The sequence below is a fragment of the Sebastes fasciatus genome, chromosome 4 (genome assembly GCF_043250625.1).
Source record: "Sebastes fasciatus isolate fSebFas1 chromosome 4, fSebFas1.pri, whole genome shotgun sequence".
In the NCBI taxonomy this organism is placed as follows: domain Eukaryota; kingdom Metazoa; phylum Chordata; class Actinopteri; order Perciformes; family Sebastidae; genus Sebastes; species Sebastes fasciatus.
This window is the reverse complement of record NC_133798.1, coordinates 21928342-21953307: the sequence shown is the minus strand read 5'-3', so window position 1 is coordinate 21953307 and position 24966 is coordinate 21928342. Positions and strand designations below refer to the sequence as shown.

At 41.8% G+C, this 24966-nt stretch overlaps 1 protein-coding gene across 8 annotated transcripts in view; it reads right to left on the bottom strand.

Moving 5' to 3' along the window:
• The window catches only part of megf11 (multiple EGF-like-domains 11), a 91400-nt gene that overhangs the window by 15107 nt on the left and 51327 nt on the right, over nucleotides 1-24966 (bottom strand). For all 8 annotated transcript variants that reach the window (XM_074632796.1, XM_074632804.1, XM_074632797.1 and 5 more), the window contains 8 exons: nucleotides 15704-15950; nucleotides 15423-15543; nucleotides 13504-13640; nucleotides 10161-10373; nucleotides 9527-9701; nucleotides 3592-3712; nucleotides 1999-2162; nucleotides 1797-1899 (listed from right to left, as the gene is read on the bottom strand). In XM_074632796.1, the coding sequence (XP_074488897.1) occupies nucleotides 1797-1899; nucleotides 1999-2162; nucleotides 3592-3712; nucleotides 9527-9701; nucleotides 10161-10373; nucleotides 13504-13640; nucleotides 15423-15543; nucleotides 15704-15950 (1281 nt within the window). The remainder of the gene's footprint in view (nucleotides 1-1796; nucleotides 1900-1998; nucleotides 2163-3591; nucleotides 3713-9526; nucleotides 9702-10160; nucleotides 10374-13503; nucleotides 13641-15422; nucleotides 15544-15703; nucleotides 15951-24966) is intronic.

Genomic DNA, 24966 nt, shown 5'->3' with positions numbered 1-24966 from the left:
GGAGGAGTAAAAGGAGAGGAAATGTTAGTGCTGATGAGGAGGGGGCATGGTAGCAGTGATTTAGTCGGAGGCCCGGCCGTGGACATCAAAAGGAGGGCAAAGCTTGTGCAAGTGTGTTTGAGGTTCTGCTAGGCCAGGCAGAAAAAAAACAAAAAACGACTGCCTTTACTGTCAGAAAATGAACGCGGACAGAGCAGCACACTTTTCAGTCTAATGGTGACAAACAGAGGGGCTTTGGATGCCTAGTGAGGGAGAAGAAGAAAGAGTGAGAGAAGCCAGAACTGAAGCGTCTTCAAAGGAGGCTTTTCGCTGAGAAGTGCCAGAGGTCCCACTATCCAATTTGTAGAGAGTGAGGAGAGAAAAGCAAACCTCTCTCTCCCTCTTTAAGTCTCTCTCTCTCAGTGCATGTAAACACACACACTCACATTACTTCAGATATAAAAAGGTGAAGTCCTATTTAACATGGACTAGCATGAAGCCCCTGCATCAAGTGTCCAGTCATAGCGCTCTTTTGCATCTTTAGGCTGATGTCAGGCTTACGACAGTTCAGCAACAACTGTGTGGGTCACAGACGGCTTACGCGTACACACTCCTAGATTCAAGCTTCTTGACAGTTTACTTAAAACCCACAATAAAACAAACAGCGAGTTGACAGCCAAGTAGGATGCCATATTTTCTCTGGTCAGTGATTTGACAGTGTTCACAGATAAAAAATAGCTCCAGTGTTTCTGTAAATAGCCATTTTATTCCATCCCTGACTCAGTCCTGTGACGAAACCCACATCTTCCTCTCTCTGGGTGCTCCTTCCTCCAGAGAGCCCATTGTCAAGCCTCTACGATTCAAGTGCGTATATGTATGTGTGTTTGCTTGGCCCAGTGGGCTGCACGATGCCCCAAGCCCTACACCCCGGTGACTCAATTAAGGCTGACAGATGGTCCCGACCTGTGCAGGATTCAGAGCATGAGAGGCCCGTTTTGCCGGCTCCGTTCTTGCAGATAATAAAACCCACATTGTTTCCCAGAATAAATGCCCTAAGCTCAGGAGGCTGAATGGAGTGGGCTGCTGAGAGCTCACAGGCTTGACCTTTCCTGCTGAATCTATTCCCTCCCTGACTGCACCTCTCCACCCGGGCTCAGAGAGCAGGTCCTTGGCTAGCCCCCCGTATTTGACATTCAGATGCGACACTTCATTTTTGAGCATAATGATCCTCACCCTTGCTGTGACATTCACACTTTCCTACCTCCACCTCTTTTCCCTGTAAACAAATGTTTGAAATGACAAGAAACAAAGAGCAGAGTTCAAACGGAGATCCTGGATCCTTGGTTCAGTCAGATTTCACAACAACCTGGAACCTCAAATAATGAAAAGAGCCAGAAATAATAATATCAAGAGGCCGTGTTTAAAGCTCTTGAGAGCATTCTGAGCCAATGATTTGATTCTCTGTCTCCAAATATTTATCTGGTGAGTCACTTCAGACATTTGTGTATAACTAATATAAGCATGATTGCATACCAGCATCCAGTGCGTTAGCCGAGAGAATTAATTTAGAGCTCAATTCTCAACATTTCTCATTCACATACCCCGCCGGCTCGGTGGCAAAACAAATTGAACATTAATTAACAAAACACTGCTCAGACATTCTGTAAAACACAAACCATGAGTGCCCCAGCATATCGTCCTGTTGTGGTAAACAAGTATGTCTCACTAGCATTCTCAGGTTTTTGAGTTGATGAGGTTATTTCTGTCCCTAATGTCAGCCTGCTCGGATTAGCTTTTCTTATAAAAGCAGTACTGACCTGTCCAGCCGGGGTAGCAGCGGCAGTAGCCACTCACTGGATCACAGCCATCAGCGTGGCTACAGTCACAGCGTTCACGACACTCCAACCCATAGGTACCGTCCTGACAACGATAAAAAACTTGCTGTAATATCTTTAAAACTCCACACATGAGCACAATGAGACACTCCAAGTTGTATGGTCAGTTAAAAGACAGACTTACAGGGCAGGACTCGCTGCAGTGCTCTCCCCTCCACCCAGGTGAACATGTGCAGGTGCCGTCTATCGGGTCACACGCAGCTCCATTGGCACATAAGCATGTCTGATTACAGCCCAGACCCCACGTACCGCTGGAGCAGAGGATGGAGCAGTCCACGCCCTGCCAGCCTGGGGTTAGAGAGAGCAGAGACACATCCAACTGTTCACAGGTATACAGTATGAACCAAGTATTGTGGATACAGCCACATTGTATTACAGTTATAATGCTATACAACTTAAAACCCAAAATTATAGCATAGCACAGTGGTTCCCAACCTGGGGTTCGAACCCTCAAGATAAATAGGAGGGATTCATTTAAGGGAAATTAAAGGGAAAGAAATAAAAAATGAACTCTGTTCTTAGTCAGTTGGTCGGTCCACCACGTTGTTCAAAACTGAATTATCTCAACAACTACTGGATGGATTAAGATTAGGGCTGGGCAATATATCGATATTCTATCGATATCGAGATATGACACTAGATATCTTCTGAGATTTTTGATATAGTTATATGGCATAAGTGTTGTCTTTTCCTGGTTTTAAAGGCTGCATTACGGTAAAGTGGTGTAATTTTCTGAATTTACCAGACTGTTCTAGCTGTTCTATTATTTGCCTTTTACACTCATTATATCCACATTACTGATGATTATTTATCAAAAATCTAATTTTGTAAATATTTTGTAAAAGCACCAATGGTCAATTCTATAATATTATCGCAATATCGATATCGAGGTATTTGGTCAAAAAATATGGTGATGTTTGATTTTCTCCATATCACCCAGTCCTAATTGAGATGGGGTTTTTTGTATAGACATTCACGTTCCCCAGAGAATGAATCCTACTAACTTTGGCGATCCCATGAGTTTTTCCTGTAGTGCCCCCAGCAGGTCAAAGTTTTCACTTATCCAGTGAAATAGAGTTGCTAAATGCGAGATTGGGAGCATGGGTCAGCGACAGCTGAGCCTAACAGCGCTTACAGTGAAAACAACGGCAGCAGTGTTGACACAGCTAACAGTGTTAACGCAGGGGGAACCGGAGGGTGGGTGCTACATTTCAACAATGGTGACGGTCAGGACGGCGTTATCAGCTGTAACTGCTGTATGAGTGCAGAGCAGCGGATGGGAGCTAGCCAGTGGAGCATGCTCACATGCACGAAAAGGATGTACGGCCGGCCCGGCGATGTGAACAAAGCACAGAGAAGCTCTGATTACAACATTACCCCGCTATATCTTTACATAGCAAATAGTTGTTTGCTGCTGTATTAATGCTCTGGATATCGTATAGAGCACCTTTAAATAGAAAACTGAACATAGCAAGTAGTGAATAAATGAAGGCCGGCGGTCGTCTGACTGTTGTGTGAAATACAGTATGTATACGAAAACAACCTACTTTATGTTTTTAGTCTTACATTGTCAAGCACAGAATGCAAGAAGAATCTGACCACAAGTAAAGTCTGTATGTGTGCATCCAGATAAGATGTATACAGTGTGCAGCAGTCAGTGTAGCGTAAAGCTCGGGAGTCGCTCTGAAGCTTTTACAATGAGTCAATTATACTGTACCTTCCCTGCAGATGCAGGAGCCGTCGGCTGGAGAGCAGGATGCGTGATTGTGGCAGGAGCAGGTGGACATGCAGCTTGGTCCGTATAGACCAGGAGGACACACTGTAGCACAGTCCTCACCCTGAGGTAGAAAAATAATGCAAAGTCATGAAGCAAAGAATCAGCATGGCAATAAATGCTGACTCTGGCAGACCAAAAATAGGAATAATATAGACTGAATATATGCAGAGAGAAAGAGATGCGAGGTTCACTGCACTTCTCCAGAGCTTACTGAACTGTTTATTTAGACCAGTCATGCTGTATCTGTATACAGGATGAGGAGCAAAGCAACGGTTAAGCTGAATGGATTTATGATCATAACTGAAGTTCAAGAGGAAGGACCCCCCAAAGCTATCGCCTCCCAGCTTCCAATTATGCACTCTATATATTCTGACAGCACCTACTCCCAGCCACGCTGCGCTCTTTGCAAGCATACTCCACCCCATCTCTTCACTTCTCTCTCCTGTTAGGTTCGCCTCACGGGGGGGGTCTCCACTTTCATCAGTGGAGAGACTGGCAGGACTCAGAGAATCCAGACTCTTCCCATCTCCAACCAAGCTACTACCAAAACTGCCCTTACTAGCTTTAGTGCATTAATATAACCAAAGCGAAACGCAAAAGCGCCTATTTGACAATATTTCGGATTTAAACTCATAACATTAATGAGGCAATTGGCGAGCGGAGGACGGGCGGTCACAGCCGGTGCAAGGTGGAAACCTGCAGCCCCGCAGCGAAAGCTCGACCAGAGAGGCCAGACACACAGCCATCTGACGTTAAAGATCAAAGAAAGCACTCCACATATTAAGCAACATCTTTTCTTGTAAAATGTCCGGTGTAATCTGTAACACTGATGTCGTCATAAATTCATTAACCGGTGGGAATATGTCCTCCCCACGACATCACTACTTATGACTACTAGATGTGGTTCTTGCTTGGTGAAATGCCCATTGGAGGATACATCTATAAAACCGTACACTGCAGCAGAGATTTTGTAGACACAAGTGAGTGGAACCATCAAGAGGGAATCAATTTCAGGGTGAAGTGATGCAGGGCTCAAGTCCAGAGTTCAACCCTCCACTTTGTCCCAACTACCCAAAGGACACAACTTGAGGATCATTTCCCTGTCCCTTAATTAGCGACTCCTATTGGCATTCTTTCTAATATCCAGCAGGGGGCGACTCTTCTGGTTGCAAAAAGAAGTCTGATTGTATAGAAGTCTGTGAGAAAATGAGCCTACTTCTCACTTGATTTATTACCTCAGTAAACATTGTAAACATGAGTTTATGGTCTCAATCACTAGTTTCAAGTCTTCTTCAATACAGCATGATGTTCATTTAATAAATTATGGTCCCATTTAGAGTCAAATAGACCATAAAGCAGGGTATGCTTTAGGGCATGGCTACCTTGTGATTGACAGGTTACCACGGCGTTGTCTGGTCTGAGAGTTGACGTGTTTTTGTCGTTGAACTTTAACCCTTTCACAGTGTGTTTTCAGTTCATGAAAGTTAATTGTAACATTTCGGTCGCCTAAAAATGTCTTATTCAGCGTTCGGTTGTACTTAGCTCCATCCTCTTGAGTCACTTCTGGCTGCAAAAAAACAAGATGGCAACGGCCAAAATACCAAACTCGAGGCTTCAAAATAGCAGTCCACAAACCTATGGGTGACGTCAAGGTGACTATGTCCACTTCTTATATACAGTCTATGGTTAGGATCAGAGGAGAATATTGTAAACCTCCCAGTGCCAAAGCAGCTGGCGACAACATGTGTATCGGAGGAAGCACATGGTTGTCTACACCTGCATCAGGACAACAGCGGGAGTTAGCGGCACTAAGAATGGCAATATGATGACACCAAACTGGGGAGAAGCAAAAACCAAACAAATACAACTCCATGGTGAACTAGGTGGACATGGGAACGGCAGAAGACTCTCAATCTACTATTAATAAGCACACCAATGGGAGATCGGCAGCCATGCTGGCGCGGCCTTAAAGTCCCTTTACCATTGCATTGGAGTGAACTATCTGGCAAAGGACATGGAGTACTCCTTCCACGTCCTCTGCACCCTGCCGTCATTAGAATTTCTCTGCTTTGAAGGCTGAGCACAGCCCACCTCCACTAGTCTCGTCCCTCCCTAAGCTGGAGATCACAGCCAGTCTATGGATTCCCACACCCTCCCTCGCACACCCTGTCTTGAGTGACAGGTGACACAATGATTTAGAGTTCCAATTAGTGGCCCAGAGGAGTCCTGAGTGGCTCTTGCCTCGCTCACCAGAGCACTGGGGGACCGCTGGCTGCTCGCTGCTCTCATTATCATTTTGAACTCAGTTTAAACAGGAGGCAGGAGGAGATGTGCCAATGGACGCCAGGGGCAGAACACACATCTTAAAACATCTCTCCTCCCCGTACACCACATAAAAGCGCCCGTCTGTGAATGAAATTTTTATCAATCGGTTGCAATAACCTTTGTTCTGCTGAAAATGACAGCTTCAAGACTGCTAACAATAGCAGTTCAGTTACAGTTGTTAAGTGCGGGGAGAAGTTCGACCAGCAGCCAGTGGGGGCTGGAGCGCATGGGAGGGGTTCGGCCTGTCTTCAGAGCACAGGCAATTTACTGGTGACTGGACTCATGGATAAAACGTCATGCAGCCACAAATGACCACATGGATTTTGCTGCATCCTTGGCTGCGTCCGATTCCACTTGGTTTCACCCTCGTGGCGCAGAGACCAGTGGTTGGTCTGCTCTCAAGAGGGGGAAGGCAGCTCTCTCATTAGTCGACTGATTCATATTCCTTCTGAGCCGCGAAGGATAGAAGTCTGTATGTGGAGAATCATTATTAATACACGGGCTGTCAGTCCATCGCACGAGAGCAGCAGGACCTTACATAACTACACAGCCAATGGAGGCTGGTGAGAGGCGGCCAGGTCGTCCTTGGCCAAGGCACTAAATTCATACCTATTAGTATCTTAATGTAATTGGAGAGCACTTTTTCCAGAAAGCCTCTCACTGACACAACATTGATCAGCCTCTTACCCATTGAGACTAGATGCAAATGGCACCACTAATTACCAATCAGTCTCACTCCTTAACAGTCCATCTAACTGCTGGATGAGTGACTGCAGTTTAAAATTCATGCAGCAAGACAGAAAATGAACCTCTGAACCTTTTGATGAGGCTAGAAAGCCCTCAGAGATAGGAAAATGATTTGTTTTCACCACCTACAAAGGCAGACTGGAATCCATTCCTAATGCATTCACATTTCTGATACAACCGTATATCAACACAATCTGTAGAAACCATAGCAGGGAAGAAATGATACTGCGTGAGTACATGCTGCAGATTGCAAGGGACAATGCCTGACTAGGTAACATGTAATCACTTTGTCCCAGTCAAAAAGAGCATGTCCAATTACTAGAGCTAAATCAAGCGTGCAGGAGCTCAGTCTGCTCCGACACTTTGCTTGGTTTGCCCCCCGATGGGACTCCAGAACAAAGGTGCAGCAGGGAGGCTTAGTCCTATCAGCTGTCCCCTGAGGAAGTGACTTCACCAGCAATCATAGGCTCAACACCGTCATCAATCACATTTTAAAAGCCCCACTGCGTGGTAATGATCATGTACCATGTATGTGACATAAAGCTACACACTTAACAGGTAAGAGCCACAATCTGACTTTCTACCAAAGCGGCTTTTGTAGCAAAAAAGCTACTACGTGGACTCACCTCACCCTGCAACACACACACACAAACACACCAGTCCTCCATACGAGGTGCGTCTGTTCCCATCTGACTGCCTCTTTTTCTATCCAGCTCCTGCCCTCTAGGCCTGTTTAATGGATCTGGCAGCCCTTCCCAGCAGCCGCCAAAGAGAACAGGTGGAGCAAATTAAGACACAGTCTGCGGCCCCGCTCGGTAGCTCAATTCACCACAGTGGCCCCGCTGTAAGACACAGGCAATTTCCACTGAAATGTAATGTTGGCAGAAACGTACCCTCTCTCGGTCTCTGTTGCTCTGTAACTTCAGATTGCAAGACAAGAAATACAATGGGAAAACGGATTGAAGTTACCCAACTAATTTGACAGTTGTAGAAAAGGGGACAATATAGCTGCTGCACAAAAACTGCTAAAATGGAAACCTATATAGGTCAAAGATTCAATTTTCTCCCAATTGGTCGAGGACTACTTGTCTCCCTGAAGTTAAGGCGTATCAACCCTATTTGTAAAATACACACGACTGATTATTAATGTCTGCAAAGGGCCGGACCAGGGAATGAATCATTTAGCGAGGAATTTCTCGCGGTGCAGTAGAGCACATCTATAATAAGGCAATAATAAAATGTCTCACCTTGCTTCTGCCTTCCTGTGTACAAAAAGCTTCTAAAGTAATACCGGGACCACTTACAGAACATTACAACCACAATGACGCAAACGTTTTACTACGGCCACAAATAACAAATCAATGCAAAACAACCTTCATAAAGAGCTATATTATTGACACAATACTGATACCGTCACACGGACCTCCTTTTATCATTATTATCTAATGAAACTACAGATTTTCACAAGGAGCGAGGTTACAATGACAATTAACCTATGGCAGTTTTATGAAAAAATTAATATAACCAACAACATCATTATAATCTGTTACTCCGTAATTACAGCAGTGATTAAATTAAAATAGAGAGCAGCATGTTAAATCATTTCAAACACAAAGTTATATAAATAAGTCATATTTTAAGGACTGATGTTCAAGGGATCTAATGTATTGTGTGTGTTGATTTTTCCTCCTTTTTTGTTTTCAATGTGTTTAAACTTGTGGAAGACAGAACCTGCCAAAATAAATGAATAAATAAATAAACGACTCGATAAATAAATAATTAAATGTGTCATTAAATGTAGCAAACATAATATCAAAAATAAATGTAGGCATTCACTAATTGATAAAATGTGACATAAATTGATATTTCTGTTTTAATTTGCTTCTTCGTCGACTACATGCTAGCCGGCTAGCTGCACCCGTCTTCTATATATTTATTGACTAATTTGATTAGTCATTCATTTATTTTTGATTTTGGCAGGTTCTGTCCTCCATATAAATTAGGTCTGTCAATCAATTAAAATAGTTAATTGTGATTGATCGCAAATTAATCGCACATTTTTTATCTGTTCAAAATGTACCTTAAAGGGAGATTTGTCAAGTATTTAATACTCTTATCAACATGGGAGTGGGCAAATATGCTGCTTTATGCAAATGAATGTATATATTTATTATTGGAAAACAATTAATAACATAAAACAATGACAAATATTGTCCAGAAACCCTCACAGGTACTGCATTTAGCATAAAAATATGCTCAAATCATAACATGGCAAACTCAAGCCCAACAGGCAACAACAGCTGTCAGTGTGTCCGTGTGCTGACTAGACTATGACTTGCCCCAAACTGCATGAAGTATCATATCATAAAGTGTGCATGTCTGTAAAGGGGAGACTCGTGGGTACCCATAGAACCCATTTTCATTCACATATCTTGAGGTCAGAGGTCAAGAGTCAATTAGTGGCTTTAAAACAAATTTATGTTAACGCGTTATTATTGCATTAACTTTGACAGCCCTTTTACGTAATACATTTTAAGTTTTCCTATTTTATTGTATCTTCTCTTTCTCCTTTCCCTTGGTTCTTACTTCAGGGAATATTTGCTTTGTGTTAGTTTGTGTAAAATAATTGTTCTTAGCACTTTGGCATGTTGGCTCTCTCCTAAAGGAGATTTAGATTTCATGAGACCAAGTAAAGGTCAAATTAAAATAAAATAAATAACAATAAACAACAGTAAAACATTACCATGATAGCAGCCACTGACCTAAGTACGATTAAACAGCAGTGAGGATATACTGTACTCACCATGAACCCGGGGGCACATATACAAGAGCCTTTGACAGGATGGCAGTCGGCTCCGTTGGTGCAGCTACAAGGCAGCATGCATCCCTCTCCGTAGTATCCAGGAGGGCATGTCTCATTACAGTAAAGCCCTGTCCATCCCGCAGAGCAGGTGCATTCACCAGAAAGCGGGTGGCAGCTAGAACATAATGAGGAAGAAAGATGGGAAGAGTGAGGCAAAGTTTCAACACTTCATTCGTGAGCAGGGGTCAAAGTGTGAAGTCTGCGCCGACAGCAATTCATCCATCCATGTGTCTACGTGCTTGTTTCAGATAGATGAGGTGTCCCTTTTCTCCTTCTTTCTGTAATGACTTCTACGGTCGCTGCCCAACTCCAGCCGGAATCAGAGCATTAACATTGCATTAACTATGAATGCGGCTGAGAAATTATGAATGAAGCAAAAGGTCGCGATTAAAAGCTAACTGGATGACATGGCTGAGAGGTGTCCAGACTTCAGAATGAGTGCTGGCTTAGAGCGAAGATGAAGCAAAAATTGAGTTGGAAAAGTCTTTATTCATAAGGAGCTACAGGGGGGGCTTTGCTTCAGGGCTTGCTCGGAGCGAAGATGAGTGCGGCCTCGCGTTGATATCTCACTTACCTCACGGTGTTGGTGGTATTACAGGGGCAGTACTTGTCACAGATGAGGCCGTAGAGGCCCGGGGGACAGAATCTCTCTTGGCAATTAGGGCCTTTAAACCCGGTTTCACACAGACAGGCTCCATTGATATGGTGACACTTGGCTCCATTCTGACACTCACACCTCTGGTTGCACTGCGGACCAAAGGTGCCCACCGGACAGTCATCCTGGCACCTGCAGGAGGAAAAATTTAACATTTTTAAATTGGTGCTATAAAAAGAAAATTTAAAAAATTGGAGTAAAGAGTGGTAACCTGAAATTCTAATGTTAAAAAGGTTAAAGCACCTTTGTACATGTGATATATTGAAAATATTAGAGCTTAAACAATTAGTCAATTACTCAATTAGTGGACAGAAAATGAATTAACAGCAATCGTGATAGTAAATTAATTGTTTATGTGAAGTTTTGCTCTTTTTTCTGTTTTATATCATCATGAATTGAATATCTTTAAGTTTTAAACTGTTGGTCTTGACATTTTATACACTTAACAATGAATCAATGAAATACTAACGGATTATTCAACAGTGAGTATAAGCAATAGTTGCAAGCCCAAAAGTTAGTTATGGTGTAATTGCCCCTTTCATTATACCATCACCACTGCTGCACAGCACTACTTGCATATTATTACAACTGAAACGTTTAAACGGGAAATACTAAATATCCATTTTGGATATATTGTGCCAGCTGAAATTCTCAGTTAGTGTTTCAAAAATGGTTATTGTTGTAACTTCTACAAAATATGCAAAATATAAAAAGGAAAGTTCTTAGGACCAACAGTAATAACGGTAACTGTGAGCACTTTCATGACGATGGTTAGGTACGATACAATACAATGTTTGTGTGAGTATTTGAAAACAGCAGTGGTGAAAAGTAGCATTTACTCAAGTATTGTACTTAAGTACAAATTTGAGGTACTTGTACTTTACTTGAGTATTTCTATTTTCTGCTACTTTATGCTTCTACTCCACTACTACTACTACTATATCAAACGGAAATATTGTAGTTTATGCTCCAGTACATTTACCTGACAGTAGTCAGATACTAGAGTTACTAGTTACTTAGCAGATTTAGATTAACAATACAAACTATAATAAGTACAATATTATTATGTCAATAAGGCTTTTTGGTCCTCAGGGGGAAATTCACAAGCTGTCAGCAGTATTGTAAAGTAATATATAATAGAATAAAATATAGTGATGAATTCATTAATGCATCAATAATTATAATCCAATAATATGATATATATTATTCTGAGCCATTTTCCATAATGAGTACTTTTGGTACTTTAAAGCAGCAGTGGGTAGAATTGGAGCAAATATGATAAAAAAGGTTATGTTTATAAAACTACATGCACTATATCCTGACAATAGTGCATGAGACCGGTAATCTGAAAAAAATCATGTGTCTGTGTGTCCTCCGGTGCTCCTAACGGCATCTGCAAGATTTCACAGACCGGAGGAAAACAACCAATCAGAACCGAGCTGGAGTCTGCCGTCCAGCTGCCGTCCAGCTGCCGTCCAGCTGCCGTCCAGCTGCCGTCTATGAGAGCCGGCTGTCAATCACTCGCAAACTCATTCATTGCGATTCAAATATGAATCAATATTCTGCAACTGTAATGACTATTTCTCGCCTCAAATGTTTATAGGAACATCATGTAGTGTGCTGTTTAGCTGTAAAATGAGAACGTTTGTGACCCAGCAGCCAGTTGAGGAAATACCAAGCACAGCCCACCAGCCAGAGCACAGCCAATAGGAACGCTCTCTCTCTGAAATGACCTGTGATTGGTCAAAGTCTCCCGGCACAGGCTAGATTTTTTAAAACCTGAAAACAGAGCCATGAGGAGGTGTAGAAGTCTAGTTATCTCTCAGAACACTTGAATTACAATATGCTGAAAGGTTATTATGGATTTTTTGCCCAATGATGCCAAAAATATACTTCCTACTGCCACTTTAAGAACATGTTGATGCTATTACTTTTTTACTTTTACTTCAGTAACATTTACAATGCAGGACTTATACTTGTAACAGAGTATTTCTACAGTGTGGTATTGCTACTTTTACTTAAGTAAAAGATCTGAGTACTTCTTACACCACTGGAAAACGGTGGCTATTTGATTTTAGAATAAAACGTTTCAGCTGCTATTGTAATATAGTCATAATATTACATCATTGATAGTCTTTTTACATTTTACAATTTAAATAATTAATTTTTAATTTGAAAACATTTTCATTAATCCAAGACTGACATGAAGTTCAACGAGTACATGACAGGAAGCTCTAAAAGCATCCCCCTGCGGTCAGCAGTTGGACAAGACTTAGTAATCGCCATTAACCAGAGTTGATGAGTTTCTCCACGTGAAGAACTGAAGTAGATCAGAAAATGGATTTTATCCTTACTTAAATATACTGACTTAACTACACAATCTTGGCGGAGGATCAATCTCAAGAGTCTAACAAAGCTATTACAAATAGCTCAATTACATTAGAAAATGGGCGAGTTATGTTTCATGTTTAAATTACCCTGGCTTTAGTTTTATCAGGGGACAATGGTATTATTAAACTAGACAGGAGAGGGTGGGGGCTAACACAATCTCAGATTATTCCTGGCAGGTTAATTCACCTGCCACTGACAAAATGAATGAGGGCAATTTTGCAAAATAATAAAGGAAAGGAGAGGTCTCGACGAGGAAGTGTTTCCATCCAACAGACAATTGCTTTAGCTGAACTAATAAACCCAGGCTGCTCTGTGCTGCTCTGGCAGGCATGGGGAACAAAAAAGATCTGTGGATTTCAATGAGACCTTAATATAAGCCCATTACTTATAATTAATGAGCAGAAGCCAAACAGCATGTAGCCCATGGTAAGATCAATGGGTAGGCTGGGAGAGGAGGAGGATGAAGGCTGAAGACATGAAACCTTGCTGGCCAGCATGAAGTATAAGATTAATTAAACATAAACACCCCTATTAAAAGCTTCCAATCCACCTTCAAATGGACTAATGGGCATTTATAAATGCTTATATCTCTTGAGCGTGAAATTTTCCAGCATTTCCTTTCTCTTTTTAAAGAACAGCCAGGTTTGTGCCTCAGTTGGACGTCAACAAAGAGAATAGGTCAATGAGTGACTGTTTAATGTGCGACTGTCGGCATGAAACCATCCTTTGCATTAAATACTAATATCAATAAATCATGCCATTGTCTGACCTATTTTCAAAGTAGGAGTGCAAAAGTTTGCGCCGAGTACTTCACGAAAGGCTTTTGTGCATAATAATTCAGCAGCCTGCTGCCATGGTGTCAGCTGCGTACCTGCGTCCGCTGAAGCCAGCTGCGCACTGGCACTGCCCCGTGACGTGGTCGCACAGTCCGCCGTTACGACAGGAACAGTCCTTGCTGCAGTTGATGCCGTACTTGCCAAGAGGGCACGGCTGGGCACAAACTGAACCCTTTGAAAAACAGCCAGCAAAGAATCACATGAGACACATCGTTCACGACTTCAGGAGAATAAACTCTGTATCAACCTTTGTTGACATGCTGTTTATGTTTTCCTGTCTGTTTCTGGCATTATATCCTCCTATGTATAAAATACAGTTTTACATTAAAGAAATAACCTAAACTGACAACAATACTCAAAACAACACAGTTTATCACACATTATCTTCAGAAAGTTGAAATTAATGTTTGATTAATGAGTTTATCTTCATGTTGACCTTTGTTTGGCAGAAATTACATGGACACGAGCATTAGAATAGTTTCATTGTACTGGTTAACCAGTTGTTGTTGCTGTATTGGCAAGTAATTGATTTAAAAGTAGGGTTGGGCAATATGACGATATATAGCATGAAACAATAGAAATTTGTCGACCCTCAGAGATTTTATTTCATGGTGTCTTTCCCTTTAAAATCTCTGGTTGGTTTAGGTAATTCTGCAATATAAATCCATTTATAGCATAATAGAAGATTTTATCTTCCACTCCTGATTTAAAGGAATGCTAAAAATGCTAAATAGGTTGTGCTTTCAAAAGCACTAGTGCAGTGCCCGTTCGGAGCGTGTGCACATCCGTAACGGGCCGATTGCTTGGCTGGCTGCTTGTACACGTCAAGTGTGAAGTTGATTGGATGAATGGAGATATGGAGATATGAAAAGGGCAGTCATACATACATTTATAGACAGACAGAGAATACTTCCTTTATAGTTAGCTGATGATGCTACAGCACCACCTATTGGCCAAATGGCACCAAATGTGCCATGGTCACTCAGACATTGTATCTACACATGTCCACCAAATGTGGTCGCAATAGCACAAAGCGTTTAGGAGATAAAACCATTTTTGTAATATAACCATTTCAGCTAACTTTGAAGGCCAGCTTTAGCAAAACCGTATTGAACATCAACAATCCAAAAACATAACTTTTTCTGGAGAGACGTTCTCTACAAAATTTAGTCTAGATGCAAATGGGCGTGGCTTATATGGATAGATTCGTCTGGACCCACAAAATCCAGGGAAAAAGGAATTTTGATCTTGATGGTTCAAAACTTATGTTTCAAAAGTAACAGGCCAAATGTAAAATTGGTGCCACCATCAGGCCAAATTGCACCACATTCGACACTGCACACTCCCTTGAGTCCTGAGCAAGTGTGAAGTAGATTGCATGAGCGGCTCTCGAGATATGAGAATAACACACAGACAGACAGACGGACAGACAAACAGACATTCCGCGCTTTATAGTTGGATACAATCCTTTCTTCAAAAAAAAATATATATATATATTTTTGCTTTATTAACGTTATTCAATAGTTTGACAGTAGAGACAGACATGTGGGGAGAGTTAAAGCAAGATGTCATGCAACAAAGTTCCCCAGCTCGAATCCAACTGGTAGCGTTGCCTGAAAACACAACACTTCTGGGATGTCCCTAAAGTAACACTTTATATTGTTGACTGTGGGCGGTCATGATCACTTGACTTTACTTTGAGAACTGGGGTTTGAGGAAGCATGCACAGCCTCCCCACCGGGCACTCCAATTATTCATCTCTTGCAGGGAGTAGAGAATCCTCATTTATAATTGATCGTATTGATCCTAAGGTCCATGTTCTCAACATGACAGTCTCTACTGTAAAGACTACATTAGAGATATAAACGTTTGGGGTTTTTCTTTCTTCAGAACACCAACGATATTCAACCCTTTTCTTCCTCGTTACCTTCCCACCTTTGCTCATGTGACCTACCGTCCACCCAATGCGGCAGGAACAATCTCCAGTGATGTGGTGGCACGTTCCTCCGTTCTGACAGGGGCAGCGCTGCTCACACTGAGGCCCGTGACTACCGGAGGGGCAGCGCTCTCCACAGCTGTCACCAACACAAGCCAAGAGTCAAATGTCTCAGACACATAACTTGTGTTTTTCTTTGCATCAAAAAAGCACGCTCAGACAGACAACAAAATGGCACATCAACATATTGTCATAGACAGCAAAGAGAAAGTTGCAAAGGAATAATTGCTGGTACTCACAAAGCCCCCGAGTAGCCCGGCGCACAGATGCACTCTCCGGTCTCGTGGTTGCAGGTGGCACCATTGAGACACTGGCAGGGTAGTTGGCACGCCTTGCCGTAGTAACCATGCTCACAGAGCTCCTCACATCGCCATCCCTGGTAGCCATCAGTGCAGACACAGGCACCTGTGATGGGGTTACACTTAGCCCCATTCTGGCACTGGCACCGATTACTGCAATGAGGTCCCCAGTAGTCACTCTCACAACCTGCAGGCACACAGAGAGAAGAGGAGGCATCAGACAGAGCAGAGAAACACAACAAAAGAGGAATATGCACCAGCTTTTATGCTTGAAAACAACTGAAATCTTATATAAAATAAATGGAAGTAATTAATAAAATATATGACATGTAATAGTTCATCATGAATGTCAGCGAATGACTTAACACTGTGAAAACATTCTGACAGTGCTCCACAAGGTTGATATCCTTGACATTCATGCCTATAATTAACTTTCAAGTTTTTAATGTGAATGTGTTTTTTTGCTTAAGGGAATACTTCACCCACAAAAATTACCTTTACCCTGTGTTACCTTGAACTCTTAGAGAAAACTTTGTTTTTCTTGCATCCCTCCACGGCGAACGAAGAATCAAAAAACGGAGAAAAGTCTTGATGAATTGAAGTAAATGTGGGCCGCGTAAAATAACAGCAAATCTGTTTCAAAACCAGTGGTCAACCTCCGGGTCTGAGAAGTGAAGCCAATGCCGAAGTAACTTAACTTGCATTCTTTCTAACAGCCAGCAGGGGGCGACTCCTCTGGTTGCAAAAAGAAGTCTGATTGTATAGAAGTCTATGAGAAAATGAGTCTACTTCTCACTTGATTTATTACCTCAGTAAACATTGTAAACATGAGTTTATGGTCTCAATCACTAGTTTCAAGTCTTCTTCAATACAGCATGATGTTCATTTAGGAAATTACGTTCCCATTTAGAGCCAAATAGACCATAAAGCAGGGTATTTTTTAGGGCGTGGCTACCTTGTGATTGACAGGTCACTACCACAGCATTGTCCGTCTTACAACTTTAACTCTTTCACAGTGTGTTTTCTGTTCATGAAAGTTGATTATAACCTTTTTGGTTGACTGAAAATGTCTCATTCAGTTGTACTTAGCTCCACCCTCTCGTGTCACTTCTGGTTGTAAAAAAAAAAAAATGCCGACGGCCAAATACCAAGATGGTGTCGGCCAAAATGACGAATTCGAGGCTTCAAAATGGCACTCCACATGCCAATGTCACGGTGACTACGTCCACTTCTTATATACATTTTATGATCAAAACATCCGTTTACAAACTCTCACACAACTCCTGCAGTATAATCCAATCCATTACTTCCCAGACACATGAATTTTCACGAAAACCTTACTATTTAAACACGTCGGACTTGCACAGACGAGAACACGCCTGCGCACGAGTACGACTGTTTATGCAGAAATGTTTTAAATAGTAACATTTAAGTGAATATGCATGTGTCTAGGAAGTAGTAACTGGGTAAATGAGACTTGGATTATACTGCAGGAGTTGTGTGAAAGTTTGTAAATGAATGTTTTGATATAGTTTTGCTGTTGTTAAACACGTCCCCAATTTACTTCAATTCATCAAGAATTTTCTCTGTGTTTTGGATTCTTCGTTCACCATTGAGGCATCTAATAAAAACTGTTTTCTTCAAGAACTCAAGGTAACACAGGGTGAGTAACTGATATACAAATGGTCATTTCATGGGTGAAATATTCCTTTAAAGGATAATTTAAAAGGTCTTATGAAATTCTTATTCTCACAAAAAGATAAAAAAAACAACAACATTGAATTGATCCTATTAATATTGTCTGTGCAGACAAAGACTGACAGCTTATTCCTCTGTGCCATAGAGCTCAATTTTCGTCAAAGAACTATTAAAAACACATCAATGATGTTACCACCGTAGCACATTTTTCTTCATTACCAAGAACACGGTCCTGTAGTTTATTCTGAATCAATCCCACATACACAATCGTGCTGCTGTAGCTAAATATTTACTAGCGGAGCAACAAATACACTAAATTCTCCTGTTTGAGTATTTACAACAGTGCCCTAAGCCATGTGAAATCATTTAGAGTTTTGGTCTTTTCATGGGATTTCTTCACAGTAATAAAAAATGCAGAATATCAGCAGCAATATGTTTAAAATGTATTCACTGTGTTCATTCCTGCTCTGGGTCAAAGGCTGCATGAGTGTATCCAGGCATGCCCGGAGCGAAAAGCAGAGGAACAGGTTGCTATCCATCACATCACTCTCACATTCAGAGACATGGACACACAAACAAACACAGGAAGAACATGCGAACAAATCCACAGAGAAAGAACCTGAGCCAGGAATCAAAATGAGACTGTGTGTGTGTGTGACCACTGAGCTTCTGTTTCACACCTACAAACACTCCTCTGGTACGTTTGACACTTCTGTAAGACAAATATGAAGCCAGCAACACAGCAGAACAAAATTCATATCGCCTGTCAATACAAACCTCCCAAGACATGAATCAAGCTGTAACCAAACCTGTTGGTGCCCCAGAGAAGCTTCTGGCTGAAAAATACACTGGACAAACATTACAGCTGCTTGCAGACAGCCAGCTCAATCAAGTTGATCATTTGTCTTTCTTTAAGTCACTTAATATATGGATGTATTGGACAGGTCTATATTATTTCAGCTAAATCTTGTGGTACAGTATAGGGGCTGTATATTCCCTCATTAATAACAACAAAAAACAACAGAGTTATTTAATTATGAAACATACTGCACCTTTGTTTGATATCTCTAAAAAAATAACATGAAAGTTAAGCTTTTGAGATGGAAAAGTCCTTCCCAACAGATCATTGAGAAAAACACGTTCAAACACTTTGAACATGAACCGCTCTCCTCATCATTCAGGTAGACCCCTTGATGAATTGACAGCTCACTTAGATGCTTTCCCATTTTCGCCATCTAACCTTAGCTAACTTTGCCTGTCATTTGATGTCTGTAATTAGCATATAACAGTTTAAGCCAAAGTTGTTATTAAATCTCTCAATTAAATCTTGATTAATTCCAAAACCCAAAGATATTCTGTCTACAGCTGCAAAGATTAATCGATTATAGTTGTCAACTATTGAAGTGGCAGTAGGTAGGATATTTTTGGCATCATTGGGTAAAAATCCATAACAACCTTTCAGCATATTGTAATTCAAGTGTTCGGAGAGATAACTAGACTTCTGCACCTCCTCATGGCTCTGTTTACAGGCTTTAGAAAATCTAGCTTGTGATGGGAGACTTTGACCAATCAGAGGTCATTTTATTGAGAGAGCGTTCCTATTGGCTGTGCTCCAGTCATGTGATCGGATCTTAACGTTCCTTCACCAGATTTCACAATGGCGGCAGCGTCACAAACTTTCTCATTTTACAGCTGGACAGCAGACCTCAGATCAGCTCTTACTGCTTGTTTTCCTCCTCTGAAAAATCTTGCAGATGCCATTAGGAGCACAGGAGGACACCGGAGGACACCAGAGGACACCAGAGGACACAGAGGCACATGATTATTTTCAGGTTACCTGTTTCATGTACTACTGTCACGATATAGCGACTGCTTTATAAAAATAACTTTTTTTAATCATATTTGCTCCAATCTCGCCTACTTCAGCTTTAAATTAATAATTTTTTTTAAGAAAAAAAAGTCAAAATTCTCTGATCCTCTATGACAGTGAACTCAATATCTTTGTGTTGTGGACAAAACAAGACATTTGAGGACGTCATCTTGGGCTTTGGGAAACACTGATCGACACTGATCAACATTTTCTGACATTTTACAGATCAAACAACTCATCGATTAATCGAGAAAATAATCAACAGATTCCCAATCAACGACAAAAATATCCGTTAGTTGCAGCCCTAATTCAGTTTACTATTAAATGAGGCATTTGAAAGGCTGGAAGCAGTGAATGTTTTGGCCGTTTTGCTTAAACATGTATTTAAACAATGAATTGATAATGAGAATAGTTGCATTAATTTATTAATGTACTAATCACTTCCACTCAGACTCAACTATGCAGTAAAATCCAGGCATAACAATATGTTAAAAGAGGCCAAAAAGCTTTGTAGACTTTCAGTGATTTCAGCACTATAAGCAGCCTTATTGACATTACACATTGAGTCATTGGTGTTAATATCAAAAATATTAATCAGGCTTAATGTGTTTTAGCTGAAATTCCTGGTACTTCCCTCGTGGGTGAATAAGCTCTAAAAGATGAAATGTTCAAACAGGTGCAAAGCATAGTTCTGTCACTCAGAAATGGGTGAAGATACATACTGTGAGTGATTCTGGTATAGACTGAGTACTGTATATGTGATGTTGACACACCACAACCATCATAGAGGAAGGCATGAACAACATCCTGAAATTAATCTGCAGAAAGGGAAGCAAATGTGCAAGCTGTTCACACCTCTCAGTGACTAGAGGGAAGAGCAAAAGAGGATGCAAAGATCAAGAACGAGGAACGAGGGATTTTTACATGAAACGGTTTGTTACTTGTGTCTTTTAACACCTTTTTCAGGTGCAACTTCAGCAATCAGCTGTCAAAATGGGCATCGGAAAAAAAAAACTGCTGTAGCTCTGGTGACAAACGCTCACTTTTCAAACTTTGCTAAATGTACTTTAAACTGACTAACTGTATCGTACTTGGAGTAATAGTGCGGAGAGCTCCAATTTGATGGGATAACACCTGGATGAGAGGATGTTCATCCTCTGTGATGACTGTGCTAGTCCCCAGAGGTATCATCCCTCAGTAACAACGAAGAGCAGAATTAGTCTTCGCAGCTGTATTGTAATATTGGCACTCAAGAAAATTGGTTATAGGTTATACAGTATAACCTAGCTGCTTTACATGGGTTAATGTAAATAGCTCAGAGGCATAAGAAAGCGGTACCTAAGGGAATGATGTAAAACAAGCAATTCCTGCATTCCTCAGGGGATATCTCTGTTTAGAAAAACTCAATACGTCCCATAAAATGCGAGCAAATAGCTAATCTTCAAGGTTAAATGAACAGCCCGCTTTTATGTGAAAAACAATCGTCAGTGAGCCGGGGTAGCGGGCAGTCTTCACTCTCACCACGGTAATTGTTCTTTCGAGGATCTAGTGGTGATTTAAGTGATTGGTATGGCCTTATGTCTCTCCAGCAGCAGCTGTATTTCCTCACATAAAAGCCCGGCTTGAGATCCAGGCCAGCACAGCACAGCAGCCAGGACGGTGAATATTCCTCTATTGATTCACACATCATCGCAGAATGTAAAGACACTACCCCCTCCTCCTTGTACGCTCGCTTTGCCAGAGCTGTGATCCGCCAGAGTGGGAGCTTAATGAACACCACTTCACGGACGGCACTGAAGGTTGTTTTTCCAGGTACACAGCAGGAAGATGATCAGCCCTTCCCTGGTACAGACAGGTCTGCCCTGAAGGGGGTCCTGAAACTCCGGGCTAGTGCAGTATTACTTCTGTGGTCGGACAGACTAGAGGCCACATTACAGGGCTCACACTGATTTGATCTAATCTGCTCCTGGCCTCCAGTCTGGCATGAAAGAGTTCCCTGAAGGTTGAGCTTCTGCCACGCAAACGACCCTGGCACATTAAATCTGAGGTGTGTGCGGGCGGCCCGGGTAATGGATGAGCAGTTTAGCTGCAACTTGGTTTAGCACTCTATAAGCACTCATCAGAGCTCCCTCAGCTCAGCAGTGCTCCTTCAGCACAGTACAAAAACAGGAAAATAACTGGAGGCATCATCACCTCTGATTCCAGCTTCAAAACCTTGACCACATTAATAAAAGAGAGCATTTTATATTCCGACATGTACAACTCAAAATATGATGTCAGTAAAAATACCCAGAGCGGCAGAGGAAAACAGAAATAAACCAAAAATCTATCCAGCGCTTAATTTGCAGACTTTTCTGGTGCTTAGAAGCTCAACAAATGTTACCATTTGAAGTTTTAAACCTTCTTTAGCTTGCAGTTAGAGGCCTCAGCACATTGAGAGCAAAGCCCATTATCTCGCTGTCTCTCTCCTACACAGAGGTTCTCAAACTTTACCCAGTAGTCTCTCACTTCCCGGCTCCGACAGCATTTAACTGTGATTAAGGAGTCAGAGTTCATGATGAGCTGCGGGCAAAAACAGAGAGAAACATCAGGAGAAGAGTAGCATGTAGCATGAAGGCCTCGGCTTCTGGAGTACAGCTAAATTGTGTGAGGTGATGAGGACCCCCTGTGGGTTGTGGTGTGTAGGCAGTGAATCCCACACAAAGTCTGAAACGAGAGAAGCTGCAATCCTGCCCATTAACAGGCCTCTCAGAGCTCGTAATACATAACAGTTAGAATGTGGATAACCTCACACACTAGGAAAAGGTCCAATCCCAAGGTGCTGGGTATAATCCCCTTGGCTGGAACAAAACAGATCACGTTGAGGGGTACCGGCGGATAGTAAACTTCTGAAGGTGATGTCCAAAGAACGGGCTGAGAGAGCCATCGCGGTGGCGCTGAGCTTTGAAGTGTGCTCAAGAGTCTGCACGATCAGGGGCTGGCTGCAACAGGATTAAAACCCAAACCGCTTTCTGCAGCCGACTTCATCCAGGAAGTCCTCCTGAACTTGGCCTCTTCAGCAAAATGTTTGTCGCTGTTCTTTACGAACGGGAGTCTGTGCCACAGAAAGCCTCTCAGAGCTAAATTCAAAATGAGGGCCTGAGTCAAGCTCTTTAAAACACAGAATATCCCTCCCCATTCAAAAGAGTTTTAAACTTCATTTATTCCGCTGGACGCAGGGCAAAAGCAAACTTTAATTTAAATTTAATTTAACTTTAATTGGAATCAGGGCTTGACTGGTTTAAACCAGTGGGCAACCTCCGGGTCTGAAAAGTGACGCCAATGCTGAAGTGCCTTAAACTTGCATTCTTTCTAATATCCAGCAGGGGGCGACTCCTCTGGTTGCAAAAAGAAGTCTATGAGAAAATGACCCTACTTCTCTCTTGATTTATTACCTCAGTAAACATTGTAAACATGAGTTTATGGTCTCAATCACTAGTTTCAAGTCTTCTTCAATACAGCATGATGGTAAATGGTAAATGGACTTGGACTTATATAGCGCTTTTCTAGTCTTCCGACCACTCAAAGCGCTTTACACTACATGTCAGCATTCACCCATTCATACACTGATGGCAGAGGCTGCTAAGGTGCCAACTTTGCCCATCAGGATCTAATCTAAATACTCACTCACACACCGATGGCTATGTCTTCGGGAGCAAATTGGGGTTAAGTGTCTTGCTCAAGAACACATCGACATGTGACCCGGAGCAGTCAGGGATCGAACCACCGACCTTCCGATAAGTGGACAACCTGCTCTACCCTCTGAGCCACAGCCGCCCTATGATGTTCATTTAGTGAATTATGGTCCCATTTAGAGTCAAATAGACCATAAAGCAGGGTTTGCTTTAGGGCGTGGCTACCTTGTGAATGACAGGTCGCTACCAAAGAATGTATATTGTCAAGAAGTGAAAGTCAATTGTTTGTTCCATTGCAACATCAGCGCCAAGCAGCAAAGTGCTTTCACCATTTCGGACTGAAAGCGAATACCGGACGCCAGTAAAATGTCCGCCTAAAACGTGCCGTACAAAAGTAAAACAAAATGAACAAACTGCCCCGTATAGAACTATAAAACATTATAAATATATACAGTATTTTGGACTGAAAGCGACTACTGGATGCCAGTAAAACACCGGCTTAAAAAGTGCCATACAAAGAAAAACAAAATTATTTCTATTCCATTGTCATGTTCTACCGAAATGGCCTGTGTTGAACAATAAAATATTATAAATATAATAAGTGTTTTTAGTCCAAAATAGTGGCAGCGGCTGGTGTCAAGAAAACACTGGAGTTTCGTCTCTTTGCTTATATACTCTGTCGCTACCACGGCGTTGTCCGGTCTGAGAGTTGTCACTGTTTTTGTCTAACACCTTTAACCCTTTCACTGTGTTTTCAGCTCATGAAAGTTAATTATCACCTTTTTGGTCACCTAAAAATGTCTTATTCAGCATTTGGTTGTACTTAGCTCCACCTCCACTTAGCTCATGTCACCTCTTATTGCAAAGAACCAAGATGGCGACGGCCCAAGCAATGATGGCGACAGCCAAAATGCCTAAGTAGAGGCTTTAAAACGGCAGTCCACAAACCAATGGATGACAAAACGGTGACTACGTCCACTTCTTATATACAGTTTATAATATAAACGCTGGCCACTCAAGGTGGTGGGTGCAGACAGCTGCTTGCTGCTTCGCCAGCTTTAACTGGGAAAACCACATTATTGCTTTTGGAATATTTGGCACGCAGCCTGACTTCACTCCCCACTGCCTGAGTCACTCACTGTCACATAACTATTATTAACACACACTGTTGACACTTGGGGAATAATTCAACTCATACAAGACATTAGAAGGTAAAACGCTCCGGCTCCTGAGAGCCGTTTTACTCCTCGCTCACTCATTAGCAGAGCTTGTGGGAAAAGCAAAGCAGTGTGACTCATTGTCTCGACAAGTCTCCTGCCTCATGAGAGGAGCGCACCTCGGAGTTTCATATTGTCTGATTCACGCTTTGTACCGCTAAGCTTTGTTCACTTTTTTCCTTGACAGATCTGAATTTTCAAATTACACTCCACGACCAGAGTTAATACGGACAAGTCACTATTTCTAAATGGCATGAAGGCACAGGCTTTCTTTGCAGATTTTCAAATATTGAAATGACAATTCTTAAAGGAACAATAAAACAATTCTTCCTACAATTTAGCTGACACAAGAATGTGTAATATGCTGTTCTTCAGTCAATATGAGCTATTTGTAATAGGATTTATTCAATAAAAGCCCGACTCAACGCTCAGCTATTCATCACAGCTCCCCAACTCAATGACGCAGACTAATAGAGTGAAAAGACGACAGGTCTGGTACCAGAGTCTTGAGGGAAAGTGATGATTGTTGTGTAAAAGTGGTAAATTTGCATTGAGTGATAAATGTCTCTCGGCTTTGTTGAACTAGCGGCTGTAAAAGCTGCCGATACGCTACGAGACAGGCCCCACTGTCCCCTCCATGTCCTGCTGACATCTATTACACGGTTATTTATTAGTCCTCAGAAAAGCCAGACACGACAAGTAAACAGTTTAGATACATCCCTGTGAGCTTGACAAATGAATTTC